General features: G+C 41.6%; 1 protein-coding gene across 5 annotated transcripts in view; it reads right to left on the bottom strand.

Annotated features, from left to right (window-relative positions):
- LOC124607023 overlaps window positions 1-18420 on the bottom strand; it is a 116218-nt gene that overhangs the window by 88052 nt on the left and 9746 nt on the right. For all 5 annotated transcript variants that reach the window (XM_047139186.1, XM_047139185.1, XM_047139184.1 and 2 more), the window contains 2 exons: window positions 15701-15928; window positions 15538-15616 (listed from right to left, as the gene is read on the bottom strand). In XM_047139186.1, the coding sequence (XP_046995142.1) occupies window positions 15538-15616; window positions 15701-15928 (307 nt within the window). The remainder of the gene's footprint in view (window positions 1-15537; window positions 15617-15700; window positions 15929-18420) is intronic.

Raw genomic sequence — 18420 nt, forward strand, 5'->3', positions numbered from 1 at the left:
ATCTACGAAATGAGATGTCATACAGAGAAACTGAATTTACCAGTGTATTCAGCAGCCAAAAATTAGGTAAATCCACCCATTTACAAACCAAATGCATAAAAAAAGTTTAAATTTGTTAACTAGTGTTACTATTTTAGGTGCAGGTACATCAGATGAGGATGTACCAAACGATCCATTAAAATTTTATTAAAAAAAAAATAGGTGATAATCATGAAGACAGGAACAGTTGAGTTTTTTCAGGTGAGATGTGAGACATTGCTTATGCAAATTTGACAAAGACGTAAGTTATTGTTAGGGATAGCACCCCATATCATTCATTTGCTCAGGATAAGAGACCAACTTTGCAACAAGAAAAGATGATGATATTCCATGGTTGGAAGATGAGATGTAAATCCCAGAGATGATCTGAAGGCTGAATTGATAAAACTTTTGGGTCAACAGAAATCACAATTTCCAACATAAGTCATTGATGAAATTGCTAAAAGCCATGGGCATGATTTCAGCTTCCTTCAGTGACATAGAAAGGCTATGGATGCAAATAAAAAATTAAATTGCTGTAAATAATAACGAATCATCATCTCTGAAGTAGAGAACTTCTTTAAGGATGCTGTCAATTAAGTGACTAGTGAGAACTGGACAAAAATCGTGAACAGCACTGAAGCATCATCAGTCCGGTAGCCAAAAACATACTGGGGAAGACTGTGTGGAAAAAAATCGGGGAATGAGCAGTGATACCTCAAACCATGCAGAAGAAAACCATTCAAAACTAGATTCTGACAGTAAGGTGAATGCTGTTGTTCTGTTTGTGTAATTGCAACACACTGAGGAATTAATAAGATGACATGCCACTGACTGATCATCATAATGTACTTTCTCCTATTTACAAATATCAACATACTGATATATCATTCTGTTGCTCGTTATATAACTAGAAATGATGGAAATATTTAGCAATGAAAACAAAAACTGTGGATGTTTCGACAATACTGTGAAAATAGCTTGCACTTTTATTGTGAATTATTGCAAATAACTATGATTTCCCAATATACTAGATAGCTCTATAGAGTTTTCCGAGCTGCTGTACTGCAATTAGTAACTGTGCATAAAATCATATACACAAATACAACCTACATGTTGTCCTGGCTATTGTTTCGCAGCTAGAGAGTGTGTCCAACAAAACAGCCACCTGGCCACCTTACCTGTCAACACTGATTTTGCCTCACAAACTTCAGTCAGTCAGTCTGCCCCAAATTAACGTAAAAAGTGTGGAGACAAGATAATGCATAAGACACCACAGAAAATGCACAAGCAATTACTCCAGAAAATGTTTGTGAGTACTCAGCTTCGTAAGCTGAACTCTAAGAAATGTAAAGATAAATACATTTCTTTTCATATATTTCACAGTATTTAAACATACATGTAAGGCAATTTCACAGCAGTAATAAGCCATTTTTATTGCCATAATTATGTTTTTAGGCCACTGGGGGCAAAGTAGTGCAATATATATTCTTTTTTTGTGCCTAATTACACTTTTAAGGAGTAAACAAAACCCACAAAGATAATTTGGCATTTTAGGTTTGTGGAAATATCTTTGAAACAATGATTTCTCAACTGTTTTTCATATAAAAGTTGATATATAATTAATCCATCCTATTTTTGTAAGAATTTAAAAGCTTGCAATATAACCCACCACCATTAATTCATTTTGAGAAATTAAAACTTTTGTTACAACATAAACTAAAGGTGCTTACAACCCACCTACATCCCTGTATAATAAAGCTGCTTTCCAAAATACAATTTTTGGAAAATAAGCTGTACACAAATGTACTGTCCGAGTATTTTGAACAACAAAATTAAAAATGGCTAAACTTTCATTCATATTCTAATTATTTGTTTAACATTTCATTTTGTTATTCTACATCTTTCATTCGTGGGTTTTTTGTTTCACCATTCTGCATATACATATTTTGTTAATCGAAAATTATAAATAAAATAAAACAATGGAAAATCCAGGATGGAATGAAACTATTATGAAAAGGATAGTAGTTACTTGCCATATAGCTGAGGTACTGAGTCGCAGATAGGCACAACAAAAAGACTCTCAGGAAGTGAGCTTTCGGCCAACAAGGCCTTTGTTGAAAATAGGCAACATACATACAAACCCTCACGTCAACGCAACTGACACATACATGACCATGTCTTTGGCCCTGGTCCCTGTGAGCTGCAGCACATGATGAGATGCAACTGGGCGGGGATAAGGAAGAGACTGGGGCTAGGAGGGGGAGGGATAGGAGTGTAGGGGTGGGGGACAGTAAAATACTGCTAGTGGGAGCAGGAAGGGATTACGTGGAGAGGGGGTAGGGCAGCTTGGTCCAGTCAGGAGGTTAGAAGGAGTGTGGGGCAGAGAGAGAGAGAGAGAGAGAGAGAGAGAGAGAGAGAGAGAGAGAGAGAGAGAGAGAGAAGAGAGAGAGAGAGAGGGGGGGGGGGGAAGAAGTAAAAAAGACTGAGTGTGTTTATGGAATGCAGGGTTGTGTAGTGCTGGAATGGCAACAGGGAAGGGGCTGGATGGACAGGATAATGACTAATGAAGTTTGGGGTCAGGAGGGTTACGTTAACGTAGGACACATTTCAAGGGGAGTTCCCACCTCTGCAACTCACAAAAGCTGGTGTTGTTGGGAAGGATCCAGATGGCATAGGCTGTGAAGGAGTCACTGAAATGCAGAACGTTGTATTGGGCAGCGAGCTTAGCAACAGGGTGATCCAGCTGTTTCTTGGCCAGTTTGTTGGTGGCCATTCATGCAGACAGACAGATCATTGGTTGTCATGTCCACGCAGAATGCAGCACAGTGATTGCTGCTTAGCTTGTAGATCACGTGACTGGTTTCACAGGTAGCTCTGCCTTTGATGGGATAGGCGATGTATGTGACCGGACTGGAGTAGATGGTGATGGGATGATGTATGGGGCAGGTCTTGCATCTTGGTCTATTACAGGGATATGAGCCACAAGGCAAAGTGTTGAGAGCAGGTGTTGTGTAGGGATGGATGAGGATTTTGCGTAGGTTTGGTGGACACCAGAATACGAACGTGGTAGAGGTGGGAAGGATAGTGGGTTGGACATTTCACATTTCAGGGCACAATGAGAGGTGGTACCGAGCCACGATGACAGGAATACTCCTCTGTGGCCAGATGGTGGGACTGTGGGAGGTGGTGAGTGGCTGGGAAGATAAGGCATGGGATATCTGTTTTTGTTCAAGATTGGAAGGGTAATTGCGGTCTGCAAAGACCTCGATGAGACCCTCAGTAAATTTTCAGAGGCTGTGAGGAAGGGACTTCTTGGTACGGAGTGGGTGGCAGCTGTCGAAGTGGAGGTACTGCTGATGGTTGGCAGGTCTGACATGGACAAAGGTTACTGATATAGCCATATTTGAGGTGGAGGTCAACATCAAGGAAAGTGGCTTGCTGGGTAGAGTAGGATCAGGTTAAGCGAATGAGGGAGAAGGTGTTGATGTCCTGGAGGAGTGTAGATAGGGTGTCCTCAACCTCGATCCTGATCACAAAAGATGACGTCAATGAATCTGAACCAGGTGATGAGTTTGGAATTCCCAGTGTTTAAGAAGAATTCCTCTAGATGTCCCATGAACAGGATTGCATAGAATGGTGGCATGTGGGTGCCCATAGCCACACCCTGGATTTGTTTGTAGATAATGCCTTCAAAGGAGACGTAATTGTGGGCGAGGTGACTACAAAGGACATTGTTGGTTTGGAATCTGTCGGGCATAGGAAAAGGTAGTGTCCAATTGTGGTGAGGCTATGGGCACTAGGGATATTAGTGTAAAGGGAGGTGGCATCACTAGTGAAAAGCAGGGTACTGTGTGGTAAAGGAACAGGAAACTGTGGAGAGTGGGTGGAGGAAATGGTTAGTATCTTTTATATATAAGGGGTACGTTGTGGGCAATAGGCTGAATGGGTCGGTCTATGAGAGCAGAGATTCTCTCAGTGGGGGTACAGTAACCGGCCACAATGGGGCGTATTGGGTGGTTAGGTTTATGGATTTTACAAAGCATGTAGAATGTAGGTGTACTGGGAGTGGTAGGGATGAGAGAGATATGGACTCTGGGGACAGGTTCTGGGATGGGCCTATGAATTTTGGGAGAGACTGGAGATCCTGCTGGATTTATGGAATGGGGCCACTGTGGTAGGGTTTGTAGGTGGATGAATGTGAAAGCTGATGGAATCCTTCTGGCAGATAATTCTTGCAGTTCAAAACAACAGTGGTTGTGCCTTTGTCAACAGGTAGGATTATAAGGTCAGGATTGCAGTTTTTCTGCAGGTGTAAAGCTAGTTTGCATGTTGAAGGATTTGGGGAATGATGGTGAGGCAAGGTTTGAGTTTAGGAAATTCTGGTAAGTTAATAGGGTGATTTGGGGGCAGTGGGGGTGGATCACGGTTGGATGAAGGAGTGAACTCAGTCAGGCAGGTTTTAACATTGGTCTTTGGCTGAGTCTGATTGGCAGGGTCAGCGGTGAAAAATGTTTCCACAGTAGGGACCAGAAGAAGGAGAGAAGGTCTTTAACATGTAGCAGGACTTTGAATTTCGCCGCACTACACTCGTTCCCTCAGATAAAAATTATACCGGCGCAGCAGTATGAGCGCTCGACGGCAGAGAAAATACTAAAATTGTAACTTTTTTTTGTTTTTCTATCCGTTTCTTTATTCGTCTCTCGAGAGCGGAAGCTTAATGCAGACGTGATCTGATGAAGACGTAAAAAACTTATTAGCTAGTCTTGATCTGATTTTAATGTGTAGACATATTGTGGAAGTTATGAAATTCGGACGATGGAAGTAGCCAAGTAAATTAAATTGCATTCAGTATCAAGATGATTTTCGTTTGTATAAATTAGTGATTCCTGGACGATTGCAAGATTTCGGAGCAGACTTTTCACACAGAAATGAAGTAGGAGATTTTTGAAGACCTGGACGCCGCATGAAAGAAGACATTTAACCTGGTAAAGGATGAACTCTTATCTATGTCATTTCCCCCTGTCAGTTACATTTTGTTATTCTCTGTTCTTTCTCAATAATTTTTGTAGTGGAAATTGGTTTAACTTTTGCTCAAAAACAATAGCTTTTACGAATCACGAAGTCCGATAGCTTTTCTGTAATACGAAGCCCGATTTGCTTTTCATTCTTTCCCTTTTTCACGGTCATTTACGATTTTAAAACCCCCTTTTTATTCACCATTTCTTCCCACATTTTCAACCTTTTCTTTTTCTTTTCTTCTCATTTTCTTTTGTATTAACCACTACAAACAAGTCCTGCTCGACCGAATTTGGTAATGGGGAAAAAGGTGAGGCCTTTGGAAAGGACTGATACTACTCATCGTGCCCTGAAATGAGAAATGTCCTACCCACTATTCTTCCCACCCCTCCCACAGCAGTATTCCGGCACCCACCGAACCTAAGCAATATCCTCGTCCATCCCTACACAACCACTGCTCCCAACCCATTGCCTCATGGCTCATATACCAGTAAATGACTAGATGCATTACCTGACCGTATTTTCTGCATTGCACAGGTGGGAACTCTCCTTGCAATATGTCCTACATTAACGTAACCCTCCTGGCCTCAAACTTCGCTAGCCGTCGTCCTACCCATCCAACTCCTTCCTTGTTCCCATTCTCTCCTTTTCTGCTACCCCTCCTCCCCCTGTTTAATCTCCTGACTGGACCTAGCTGCCCTACCCTCTCTCCATGTCATCCCTGCAAGCCCCCACTTGCAGCACTTTAAATCCCCAGCCTCCTCCTCACCCCACCCAGTTGCCTCTCCCATCATGTGCTGCTGCTCGCAGTCTGGCTTCAGCTGCCAGAGACTGTGCTCATGTGTGTGCGAGTTGCATCTGCGTGCGTGTGTGTGTGTGTGTGTGTCATTTATTTTCGACAGAGGCCTTGGTCAAAAGCTCCATTTCTGACAGTCTGCAACTCAGAATCTCCACTATATGGAAGTAGCAACTATCCTTTTCATAAAATTAGAAGTAACTCATTATAATGGTAGAACATAATTATAACAGTGTCAATCTGTAAATAACTGCTTAAAACAATAATGCTCATAAAACAAATTCAATTTCTTCATGTGATATGACAGAGAAGACAATTCAAAACAAAATTCAGCAGGATTTTGAACTGTCATGGGGGATCCTCTAAATTCCCTGATCTTTATCAGGTGTATTTCAGTACGTTGATAGGCCTTGGGGAGGAGAATAGATTATGTAATAATGATTGCAGCTTGATTATGATGTTTCTGAAGAAGAGATCGACATTATAGTCATTCAACAGAATTGGATCTGAAAATCATCTCTAAGAAGTTCCTCCAACATTGAAAGCCATAAACCCTGTGACGAAGCAGGCTGGGATAATTTTACTTCCCATCTTGTTTTTCCATCTGCCTCCTTAAAATTCATTTTGTTCTTAACTAATGACCGTTAACATACGTGAGTACAATCTGCGTTTTGATAAAAAGAGACAGGTTGGCCCTCAGTTTTAAAGAATATAACACCAGATCTAACTTTATCCTTAGTTTTACATACCGTATTTGCTCGAATCTAAGCCGCACTTTTTTACCGGCTTTTGTAATCCAAAAAACCGCCTGCGGCTTAGAATCGAGTGCAAAGTAACCGGAAGTTCTATAAAATGTTGATAGGTGCCGCCACAATTAACTTCTGCCGTCGAATATATGTAGCACTACAGAGGCATGCTTTGCAGGCACAAAGATCAATACTGGCACCAAAACCTCTGTGTCAGTAAATAAATTAAGGTGGAAGACGAGATATTTCCTCCGCCCCGAGTTTCGACCACTGCACTTTCATAAATTATCCAACGAAGTAAATACAAATTCCGTATTGTTCATCTTCGAATGTAGCAGCCTTTCAATGTACTACGAAAATCCGACTGGCAAGACTGTTTGGGATGTTTGTCAATATGGCCAACTCTACGTGCGGAATTTTTTCCCACTTGTGACAAGAGATGGTTGCTAATACGAACTCTTATGAATTGTGAATCACATGCAGTATTCTCCTCACCATCAGAATAATACGAATATAAACATTTTGCCACGTATTCTTTCATGTTTGCTGCTATCTCATTTAAATCCTGTCTGCCTAATAAACTACGAAACTAGAGTGAGACAACAGCAAACGCGGAAGAATATACATATTATGCCATGTTTATATTCGTATTATTCTTATGCCGAATACTGATACAGTCAGATATGAAGCACGACAACTGACTAGATTTTTAAATCTAAGATGACTCTAATTTCTGTGCAGAATGTAATGTACCAAAGAGGCATCTGCAAAGATTTCCAAACGAAGAAAATTTTTCGCTAAACTCTCCTTCACATCTTCTATCACACGCAGTCTATTATTTGGTTCTTGTTGATTATTATCAAAGAAAGCAGCAGCGTAAGTAACAAGAAATAACAGTCTCTTGTCATTGTTTCGCTAATGAGACGATTCCTCTCTCTCTCTCTCTCTCTCTCTCTCTCTCTCTCTCCCTCCCTCCCCCCCCCCCTTTTTTTTTTTTTTAAAAAAATTGGAAGCGGCAGTAGCGCGCACAAAAGCAAGACATGCCGCGAGTGGCAACAGGTCGTAAACACTCATTATCAAAATGCGACAAACAATGCATGACACAGTCCAATAATGCATTTTCAGCTTAGAGTGACGTAAACATCTATGACAAAGAGAACTGCACTTATCAGATCAAAGAAAAATAAGCAATCAATTCAAACCAGACGAAGCACGTGGAAAAGGAAGGGTACCCGTATAAATCCTGACGGAGCGCCTGACGCATAGCAATGGCTACCTGGTAAAGCTTAACTGCTAAGCTTATGACTCTAACCAAATTACTGTAGCTGTATCGTCATTCATTCAACCTAAATTGTGTCTCATATTACAATGGACCAACTTTGTTTCGATTTGGAGGTGCGGCCTAAAACTTTTCTCTCCACTTGAATTTCGAGTCTCAAATTTCAGGTTGCGGCTTAGATTCAGGAAATTTTATTTTCCCTTGATTTTGAGTCTTATTTTTCAGGTGCGGCTTAGATTCGAGTGCGGCTTAGATTCGAGTAAATACGGTATGTAATTGATTTTCTAATTTATTTTGACTATTCTTCATTAGTATCTTTCATTATAGGATGGACTCAGTTATTGTTTTGTGACTTAAATTTTATTGTTGTCATATAAACAAATATAAGTTCTGTACTAATTATAAACATTAAGAGGAACAACTAACAGTATTCTTAAAGGATCTATTCGGTTCTATTCGAAAACGTGTTAGCAAAGCTAGCTCTTAATTAATTCTGAAGTAATTAACAGTTTTGTCCAAAGTATTGTTTGCATATTTATATTTGTTAATTTCGTGATTTTAAAAAATAATTTGACTTATTTTTCGATGTATTCAGTTAATGTAATGAGTTAAGTTTTAATTGTAATTTCTGTAAATTAAACTTTGAACAATGTGTAGTTTCAGCAACTAATATTGTGATGATATATAAGGGCCCGGTTTTTGGCCCTGAGACAGTCAGTCCACGGCCGAGTTTCAGATGAGAAACCTGTGTCAATTAGAACAACAACGAAGTTTCATCTTAACCGTGGAATAAGCGTTAAACAATTAGGCCATGTGTAAAAGCGGTGATAGTGTCTGCTCCATACATACCTGATTATTCCTTAAGAACTGTGGACTCTGTGGTTAGGTTTTACTGCTCATAGATGCTCAACAGTAAACTATCGTAGCAGTATGTGGATGTTCACCAGCAAACTATTAATGATGCTTATGAAAAGTTAAACAACAGTGCACTGGCCATATTAAATGTGTGTATGGGGGTTGTGAAAAGTGAAAGTAAACGACTGTGGAACGCAAATGTGCACCTGTCGGCTTCATCATTTACAGTAGACAGTACTGCACTTCCACCCCTATTTTTTCAGCCAGTACGTCAACACCAAGGATAATCAATGAAGAAATAAAGCAGGGCGAACATCGTCACAACCCCCACAGCTGTACCTGTGCCGCCGAGCCTTTTGGAATTACCAGATGAACAAGTTCCCTGTCCCTAACTACGATACTCTAAACAGTCCTTTCACATTGAGCACCGCAAACATCTAACAATAATGCAGGTATTTCTCACTCACTGGGAAAGAAAAATCTTTCAAATATCTTTCAATCTGGTCACACACTTGTTTACCAGATTTTGATGTTGTCACAAGCACATTTGGGGCCTCAAAAAGAGATTCTCGGTCGAAACTCACCATTCGTTTCTGTAAAACCTGCGGAAAGGTGGGTGGTCAGTGTGAAAAAAACTGTTTCAATCATCGTACCCCAGGACAAGAAACACCCGGTGATCTCAAAGGGCTCAATGGAATGTATATGACCTCCGAAGTTGGAAGAATGTTGTGAGAAGATTTGCAAATCTAATACCGTTGACTGATTATGATGTCAATCTTCACTTGAGAAACAATTAATCAAGCTGAAGTCGCTAGTGTGTAATCAATACTCTTTGCTAAAGTTTATCAATGGACTGAAATACACCTGATACAAATAAGGATGTTTCGAAGATCACTCATGAGAATTTGAAGTCCTGCTGAATTTTGTTTCACATTGTCTTCTCCATCGTGTGCAAGGGGGTACGCTATATATTTTGAATCGGTTTAATCCTCTTCAAAATATTCTATATTACAACTAATACTTTTGTCCCACCGGTGCTTTCATTGTTTGAAACATTTTTTGTAATCATCTTTAGAAATGGCTACCAGCTGCCCCCCCACCCCTTCAATGTTGTCAAATCAGTGTCCTTTCAAGCCCCTTTTCATGTGTGGAAATTAGAATAAGTTACAAGGAGCCAGGTCAGACAAATAAGGTGTGTGGGGCAGCAGAACCATGCCATTTTTAGCCAAAAACTGTCTAATGGAGATGGCTGTGTGTGCAGGTGCGTTTTCATGGTGAAAGAACCAGTATCCTGTCCGCCACAAATCAGGTCTTTTTTGACTAACACTATTGCACAATCTTCTAAAAAAATTCTGATCGACAGTCTCACCTTGGGCAACAAACTCTGCATGAACTACACCCTTATGCATAAAAAAATCAAAAATCAAAACGGCACTGTTTTGATGTTGATCAATCAACATGTTGTCAGTTTTAAATCAAGCAAATCTCTCATACCCTTGAGTTTTTCCCACAGCGTCATCTTGGTAATCTGTTTGCAGCATTAAAACAGTTTCAGCAGCATTTTTACCAAGTAGGAAAAACACAAAAAACGAAACAAGAACAAAGCAGCAGTAGCAAAAACAATCACTGCAGATGAACAGAACAAGCAAGGTCAACAATACAGGTGGCACTGAATTGTCAAGGAGTTGTGCTACACACACCCAGCGGCAGAAATGCGTACTACACAAGCTCCGCCCATGGCAATGTAATTCTGGCTTTCTTCCCTCCTACATTACATGAAGAAATTTTATGTGCATGGTGTAAAATAAAATTATGTTTTAAGAATTTCTTTACAGACTGTCATCGGGGTAATTATTTTTTATCACAATAAATAGTTACTTACTATGTGTGAAACGGTAAACTGAAAAACAAAAATACCATAAATGTAAAACATAAAACAACAATTTAAGACCTAAAACAAATATAAGTGGTGGTGGTGGTGGTGGTGGTGGTTAGTGTTTAACGTGCTGTCGACAACGAGGTCATTAGAGACGGAGCTCATGCTCGGGTTAGGGAAGGATTGGAAAGGAAATCGGCCATGCCCTTTCAAAGGAACCATCCCGGCATTTAGGGAAATCACGGAAAACCTAAATCAGGATGGCTGGAGACGGGATTGAACCGTCGTCCTCCCGAATGCGAGTCCAGTGTGCTAACCACTGCGCCACCTCGCTCGGTGGTAAATATAAGTAAAATAAATATTTAGAATAGTAATGAATGTTTAGACATTTCAATTAGGTATGCTAAAAATACTCCGACAGCACATTATGTAGAGCTTGTTTCCCAAAAATGGTATTTCAGAAACCAGATTTATTATGCAGGGATGTTTGTGGCTTGAAAGGTTCCTTGATGTATGTCGTAACAAAATTTTCCATTTTTCAAAATTAATTAATGGTGGTGAGGTATTTTGCAAAATTTTAAATTCTTACGAATTTCGATTACACAGTTTTTAAGAACATTAATTACTGATCAACTTTTACATAGATTTTTTTATCATCATTTCAAAGATATTCCCTCTAAACCTAAAATGCTCAATTACCATTTGTGGTGTGTTTCACCCCTTAAAGGTGAAATTGGGCACCAACATAAAAATTTGCGCTGCACTAGTGATTAAAATTCTTCTGGGTATTATGCCGCGTCATTGCTAAAAACTAACAACAATAATAAACTAAAACCGACATTTCGGCCGAATTGCAACGGCCTTCCTCAGGGCACGACTGGTTTTGCATGGGGATAGGTGCTTCTATTTGTTACAGACTATCGATGCCTGACATCATTGTCGTAAAACTTTTAATTGGCCCTCTAATATGACTGGCTAGTCATGACGTAAGGGAAGATGGAAGGGAAGAGGCTATTCGTGGATGTCCATGTCATCAACGATTGGTAGCTGTCCGCCAATCAGCGATCGGCTTCTTGTCGGCAAGTTTTACTCCTGGTGTGCGCGGAAGTGGACTGACAGTTGCTCTACAGCTGTTTGTGCAGATACGTCCGTGTCCCGTGTAGCTTCTGCCCCGTGACCGCTCGCGGCCCGTTGGACTGGGATGGCCGGTAGCCAGGACTCCAGGAGTTTGTAGCCATCTTCTCTGCTGATGTCAGGCTGCTTAATAATTTCGATTTCCTCCCGTATTTTGCGTTCTCACTGTGGACAACCTATCAGGTTCCAGGAAGCCCGAGTACTGGAGAAAGAATCATGGATGCGAGAAAGCAAAATACGGGAGGCGATCGAAATTATTAAGCAGCCTGACAACATCAACAGAGAAGATGGCTACAAACTCCCAGCGTCCTGGCTGCCGGCCATCCCAGTTGCGGGGCAGAAGCTACACGGGACATGGACGTATCTGCACAAACAGCTGTAGAGCAACTGTCAGTCCACTTCCGCGCACACCAGGAGGAAAACTTGCCAACCAGAAGCCGAACGCTGATTGGTGGACAGCTACCAATCGTTGACAACATGGACATCCATGAATAGCCTCTTTCTTTCCATCTTCCCTTACGTCATGACTAGCCAATAATATTAGAGGGCCAATTAAAAGTTTTACAAGTCTTCAGGTCCACACTGTATGCTGATAAGGTTCCTTTCAGATTACACTGATACAATATCTCCCTACTTAGCAATCATATACAACCGCTCGCTCACCGATAGATCTGTACCTACAGACTGCAAAATTGCGCAGGTTGCACCAGTGTTTAAGAAGGGTAGTACGAGTAATCCATCGAACTACAGACCTATATCACTGACGTTGGTTTGCAGTAGGGTTTTGGAGCATATACTGTATTCAAACATTATGAATCACCTCGAAGGGAATGATCAATTGATACGTAATCAGCATGGTTTCAGAAAGCATCGTTCTTGTGCAACGCAGCTAGCTCTTTATTCGCACGAAGTAATGGCCGCTATCGACAGGGGATCTCAGGTTGATTCCGTGTTTCTGGATTTCCGGAAGGCTTTTGACACCGTTTCTCACAAGTGACTTCTAATCAAGCTGCGGGCCTATGGGGTATCGTCTCAGTTGTGCCACTGGATTCATGATTTCCTGTCAGGAAGGTCGCAGTTCGTAGTAATAGACGGCAAATCATCGAGTAAAACTGAAGTGATATCAGGTGTTTCCCAGGGAAGTGTCCTGGGACATCTGCTGTTCCTGATCTATATAAATGACCTGGGTGACAATCCGAGCAGTTCTCTTAGGTTGTTCACAGATGATGCTGCAATTTACCGTCTAGTAAGGTCATCGGAAGACCAGTATCAGTTGCAAAGCGATTTAGAAAAGATTGCTGTATGGTGTGGCAGGTGGCAGTTGACGCTAAATAACGAAAAGTGTGAGATGATCCACATGAGTTCCAAAAGAAATCCGTTGGAATTCGATTACTCGATAAATACACTCCTGGAAATTGAAATAAGAACACCGTGAATTCATTGTCCCAGGAAGGGGAAACTTTATTGACACATTCCTGGGGTCAGATACATCACATGATCACACTGACAGAACCACAGGCACATAGACACAGGCAACAGAGCATGCACAATGTCGGCACTAGTACAGTGTATATCCACCTTTCGCAGCAATGCAGGCTGCTATTCTCCCATGGAGACGATCGTAGAGATGCTGGATGTAGTCCTGTGGAACGGCTTGCCATGCCATTTCCACCTGGCGCCTCAGTTGGACCACCGTTCGTGCTGGACGTGCAGACCGCGTGAGACGACGCTTCATCCAGTCCCAAACATGCTCAATGGGGGACAGATCCGGAGATCTTGCTGGCCAGGGTAGTTGACTTACACCTTCTAGAGCACGTTGGGTGGCACGGGATACATGCGGACGTGCATTGTCCTGTTGGAACAGCAAGTTCCCTTGCCGGTCTAGGAATGGTAGAACGATGGGTTCGATGACGGTTTGGATGTACCGTGCACTATTCAGTGTCCCCTCGACTATCACCAGTGGTGTACGGCCAGTGTAGGAGATCGCTCCCCACACCATGATGCCGGGTGTTGGCCCTGTGTGCCTCGGTCGTATGCAGTCCTGATTGTGGCGCTCACCTGCACGGCGCCAAACACGCATACGACCATCATTGGCACCAAGGCAGAAGCGACTCTCATCGCTGAAGACGACACGTCTCCATTCGTCCCTCCATTCACGCCTGTCGCGACACCACTGGAGGCGGGCTGCACGATGTTGGGGCGTGAGCGGAAGACTGCCTAACGGTGTGCGGGACCGTAGCCCAGCTTCATGGAGACGGTTGCGAATGGTCCTCGCCGATACCCCAGGAGCAACAGTGTCCCTAATTTGCTGGGAAGTGGCGGTGCGGTCCCCTACGGCACTGCGTAGGATCCTACGGTCTTGGGGTGCATCCGTGCGTCGCTGCGGTCCGGTCCCAGGTCGACGGGCACATGCACCTTCCGCCGACCACTGGCGACAACATCGATGTACTGTGGAGACCTCACGCCCCACGTGTTGAGCAATTCGGCGGTACGTCCACCCGGCCTCCCGCATGCCCACTATACGCCCTCGCTCAAAGTCCGTCAACTGCACATATAGTTCACGTCCACGCTGTCGCGGCATGCTACCAGTGTTAAAGACTGCGATGGAGCTCCGTATGCCACGGCAAACTGGCTGACACTGACGGCGGCGGTGCACAAATGCTGCGCAGCTAGCGCCATTCGACGGCCAACACCGCGGTTCCTGGTGTGTCCGCTGTGCCGTGCGTGTGATCATTGCTTGTACAGCCCTCCCGCAGTGTCCGGAGCAAGTATGGTGGGTCTGACACACCGGTGTCAATGTGTTCTTTTTTCCATTTCCAGGAGTGTAGTACAATTCTCAAGGCTGTCAATTCAACCAAGTACCTGGGTGTAAAAATTACCACATAGATAATATTGTGGGGAAGGTGAGCCAAAGGTTGCGTTTCATTGGCAGGACACTTAGAAGATGCAACAAGTCCAATAAAGAGACAGCTTACACTACACTTGTTTGTCCTCTGTTAGAATATTGCTGCGCGGTGTGGGATCCTTACCAGGTGGGATTGATGGAGGACATCGAAAAAGTGCAAAAAAGGGCAGCTCGTTTTGTACTATCACGTAATAGGGGAGAGTGTAGCAGATATGATACGCGAGTTGGGATGGAAGTCATTAAAGCAAAGACTTTTTCGGCGCGGTGAGATCTATTTACGAAATTTCAGTCACCAACTTTCTCTTCCGAATGTGAATATATTTTGTTGAGCCCAACCTACGTAGGTAGGAATGATCATCAAAATAAAATAAGAGAAATCAGAGCTCGAACAGAAAGGTTTAGGTGTTCATTTTTCCCGCGCGCTTTCCGGGACTGGAATGGTAAGGAGATAGTAAGATTGTGGTTCGATGAACCCTCTGCCAAGCACTTAAATGTGAATTGCAGAGTAATCATGTAGATTTAGATGTAGACGTCAGACACTGATAGTCTGTAATAAATAGAAGCACCTATCCCCATGCAAAACCAGTCGTGCCCTGAGGAAGGCCATTGCAATTCGGCCGAAACATTGGTTTTAGTTTATTATTGTTGTTAGATTTTAGCAATGACACAGCATTATACCCAGAAGAATTTAATCACTATTACACTGGCCGCAGAAGCCTATGTTCTTATATCATGTGCTGCACTGTTTTGTCCCCTCCACACACCCACCATGTCTCTTCAAGATCATTTATCGACACTTGGGAATATTCCCTTGTAAGACACACACCACCCTCACAACATATTATAAAATAATAAATAATATTCAAAGTTATCAAAGGATATAAAGATTATATTAACACTTCAACTTACTTTTTGAATCATCTGATGTTTTAAGCACATCATTTTCATCATTTTCAGCTGGCTTTAAATTTACTGTTTTACCCTTTCCCTGGAAAAATACAGTTACAAGCATTAAAGCAGTATTTGTGACAGGTTATTTTCAGCAGCTTTAGTTAAAAAAGAAGGAACTTACATCAGGGGAACTTTTATGGATCTCTTGTAGCTTGGCATTCGAGAGTACTGAAAAACTCTGGATTGTTTTTCCTGCTGCAACCCAAGAATTGCGAACACTTTCTTTCATCTTGCACCATTTTTGATACAATTTCCATGAATTAAGATTTTCTTTGCTATCTTCTGGTCTTTGTTGTGCAACTACTGCACTCTTCCAAAGCAAAAATGCCCATACTTGTGGCTTTGTTTCCTAGTACGAAAAATAATAATAAAGTTAATGCTTAAATCCTTGAATTTCTTCATAAAAAAAATTAAAAAGTAGCAACAAATGGATAAAAATATTACTGTGATAATGTTGATTGTGGATACATCATTTAGAAGACGTCCAGCAACATCAGCACTTGCAGAATTCAAAATAAAAAAAGCAAAAACTATAAATTATAAGGAGACATCAATTAACGGTCTGTTTCACTGCTGAAGTTTTTAATGTGAAATTCTAAAATACTGAATCTATGAAGATGCGGGTAGAGTACAGGATGTTAAAAAATAAACACAGACAAGAACAAAAATTTCTCACAGAAATAGCACAGAAAGCAATGGTGATTAAAGGGGCAGTTAAATAAAAAATTGAGTTACATAACGAGGTTTGACGGAGTGCATATCTGAAAAAAAAAAAAGACAGTTGCAGAGCAATGAGAATGATGGCAATCATGAACAAGTGTGATCAAATTTAACACAACCAAAGAGTGTGTGTGGTGTACCATCAAATCTGAGCTACATCAGCATCAAGAGTGATTAATCTCCATTAGCTGTTGCAGCAAAGGCAAAAAAACATGTACAGCTGGTACTGATTTGACCTTGAGGTTCTGTTCAGCTATTATGATCCAAAACCAATACTCTTTGTCAGTATCAAATGTATGAATGAAACTCACTGTCTATAATAGCAAGAGGAGTTATTGTTCTTTCTCCTTCTTGTGCCTGTTCTTGTTCCTTCAATAGGGCAGGCATTGAGGCAGTCTTAGTGGTAGTTGGTGGCAAGATGTGCTTCTTGACGTTACCACTCCCAGTGGGACAGAATCTGCGTACCGAAGTGTCTGCACCTGAGGTAAATCTATGACCCAGTATTAACATGTGTTCCTAAATGTTTGTGTAGTGTATATCTCAGGAAGGATAAGGGTACCAGCCCACTATTTACCTAACCTGGTATGGGAAATCACCAAAAAACCACAACCAAGTTGGCCAGCTCACCAGCCATCATCATTAATCTGCAAGGTGGATTCAATTCACGGCAGGTTTGCCTCCCCACGTCCTGGGAGTGGCACTTTAACTAGCTTGGCTTTCCAGGCATGTCACCATAATAGCAAGTGGTGTTAGTGACGTAAACATATTTATGATTGTCGACGTACCTTTATCACAAATAGTGATTGTTACTTATGTAGCACTCAGGTCAACATGATGGACATGTCATTACTGCCTAATATTAATACCTTTAACAGGTATTTCTGCCATTGGCTTGTTTTCCATATAGCTCACATGTGAAACCATATCAGAGAGTTAAGTAGGTTGCTCTGTTCCCGTAGTGTAATACCACGCTAAGTGATCTAGTGGTCTAAGGTAGTTCGGATTTATACAGAGTGTATCTAAGTGACCAGCATGAATTTCTCCCATGTTTCAGCTCTTTCTGTAACTCTGTGTATGAACTATAGTTGTTTGCATAAGGGTCACTTTCTCCAGAATTGGAAACCAACAAAAAAATCCTCATGATTGGGAAGCCATATGTTATGACCAAACAGAGCTAAGGGCCTGCTACTTGTCATACTGACACAAATTTTTGTTTAGAATACAGAAATAACATAAATGAGGATGAGAAAGCTGTGTCAGGGTCAAATAATATTTTCAAACTCATTCAAAAAATTTTGTTAGGACAATTTTCCCATATTTTAACAAGAAATAGCCAGTGAGTGAAAGGAACTACTCACTATCTACTGTTAAAAAAGGAGAATATTTAATGTGACAGTACTTTTTTGCAATTTTGTTCAAAGTTCACTGCTCTGTTATCTTCAGTTACATAATTTCTGAAAATAAGCGAGTGAGAGAAAGAGAGGAGGAGGAGGAGGAGGAGGAGGAGGAAGAAGAAGAAGTAGCAGTAAGTAAGTAGGTAAGTTGTTAAGATGGTTAAGTTGCAGGAACAATGGATTTAGGATTTTTTGCGTGTTTCCACTTCCAAAGCAAGTGGCCCTTGTGAAAACAATTCTACTACCTGCACTACATTACAGATGGTGCTGAAACCTGGTCAAGTTCATGCATCTCCTTTAGATACATTCTGCAATAATTTCATGAAACCTGAAGATGGTCGAAGTCGGGAATATCTTCTAGATGGGTCACTTGACTCAGAATGACTAATGTGTTATTAGTTCATTTGCGACTATACACCACAATGAACATTTCACTATGTGATGCTGCGATAAAAACCACTGTAAATTATTCCAACAGTGTGGATCCATTTGAAGTTTAGAAAGCAAGGATGAGGTACCGGCAAAAGTCAGGCTATGAGGCCATGTCCCGAGTTGAACCATTATAACTCGGTTGATATGTGCTTTTTGGTCAGTTTAAACGAGGGAGAAGGGACCAAACTCCCTGCTCATTGGTCTCTTGTTCCCATTAAAACAATTACACAAGGGAAAGAATAAAACAATAAAACAAACGAGACGTACCGCACATTACTGGGGGGAGGGGGGAAAC

Source organism: Schistocerca americana, chromosome 3 (genome assembly GCF_021461395.2).
Source record: "Schistocerca americana isolate TAMUIC-IGC-003095 chromosome 3, iqSchAmer2.1, whole genome shotgun sequence".
NCBI classification, from domain to species: domain Eukaryota; kingdom Metazoa; phylum Arthropoda; class Insecta; order Orthoptera; family Acrididae; genus Schistocerca; species Schistocerca americana.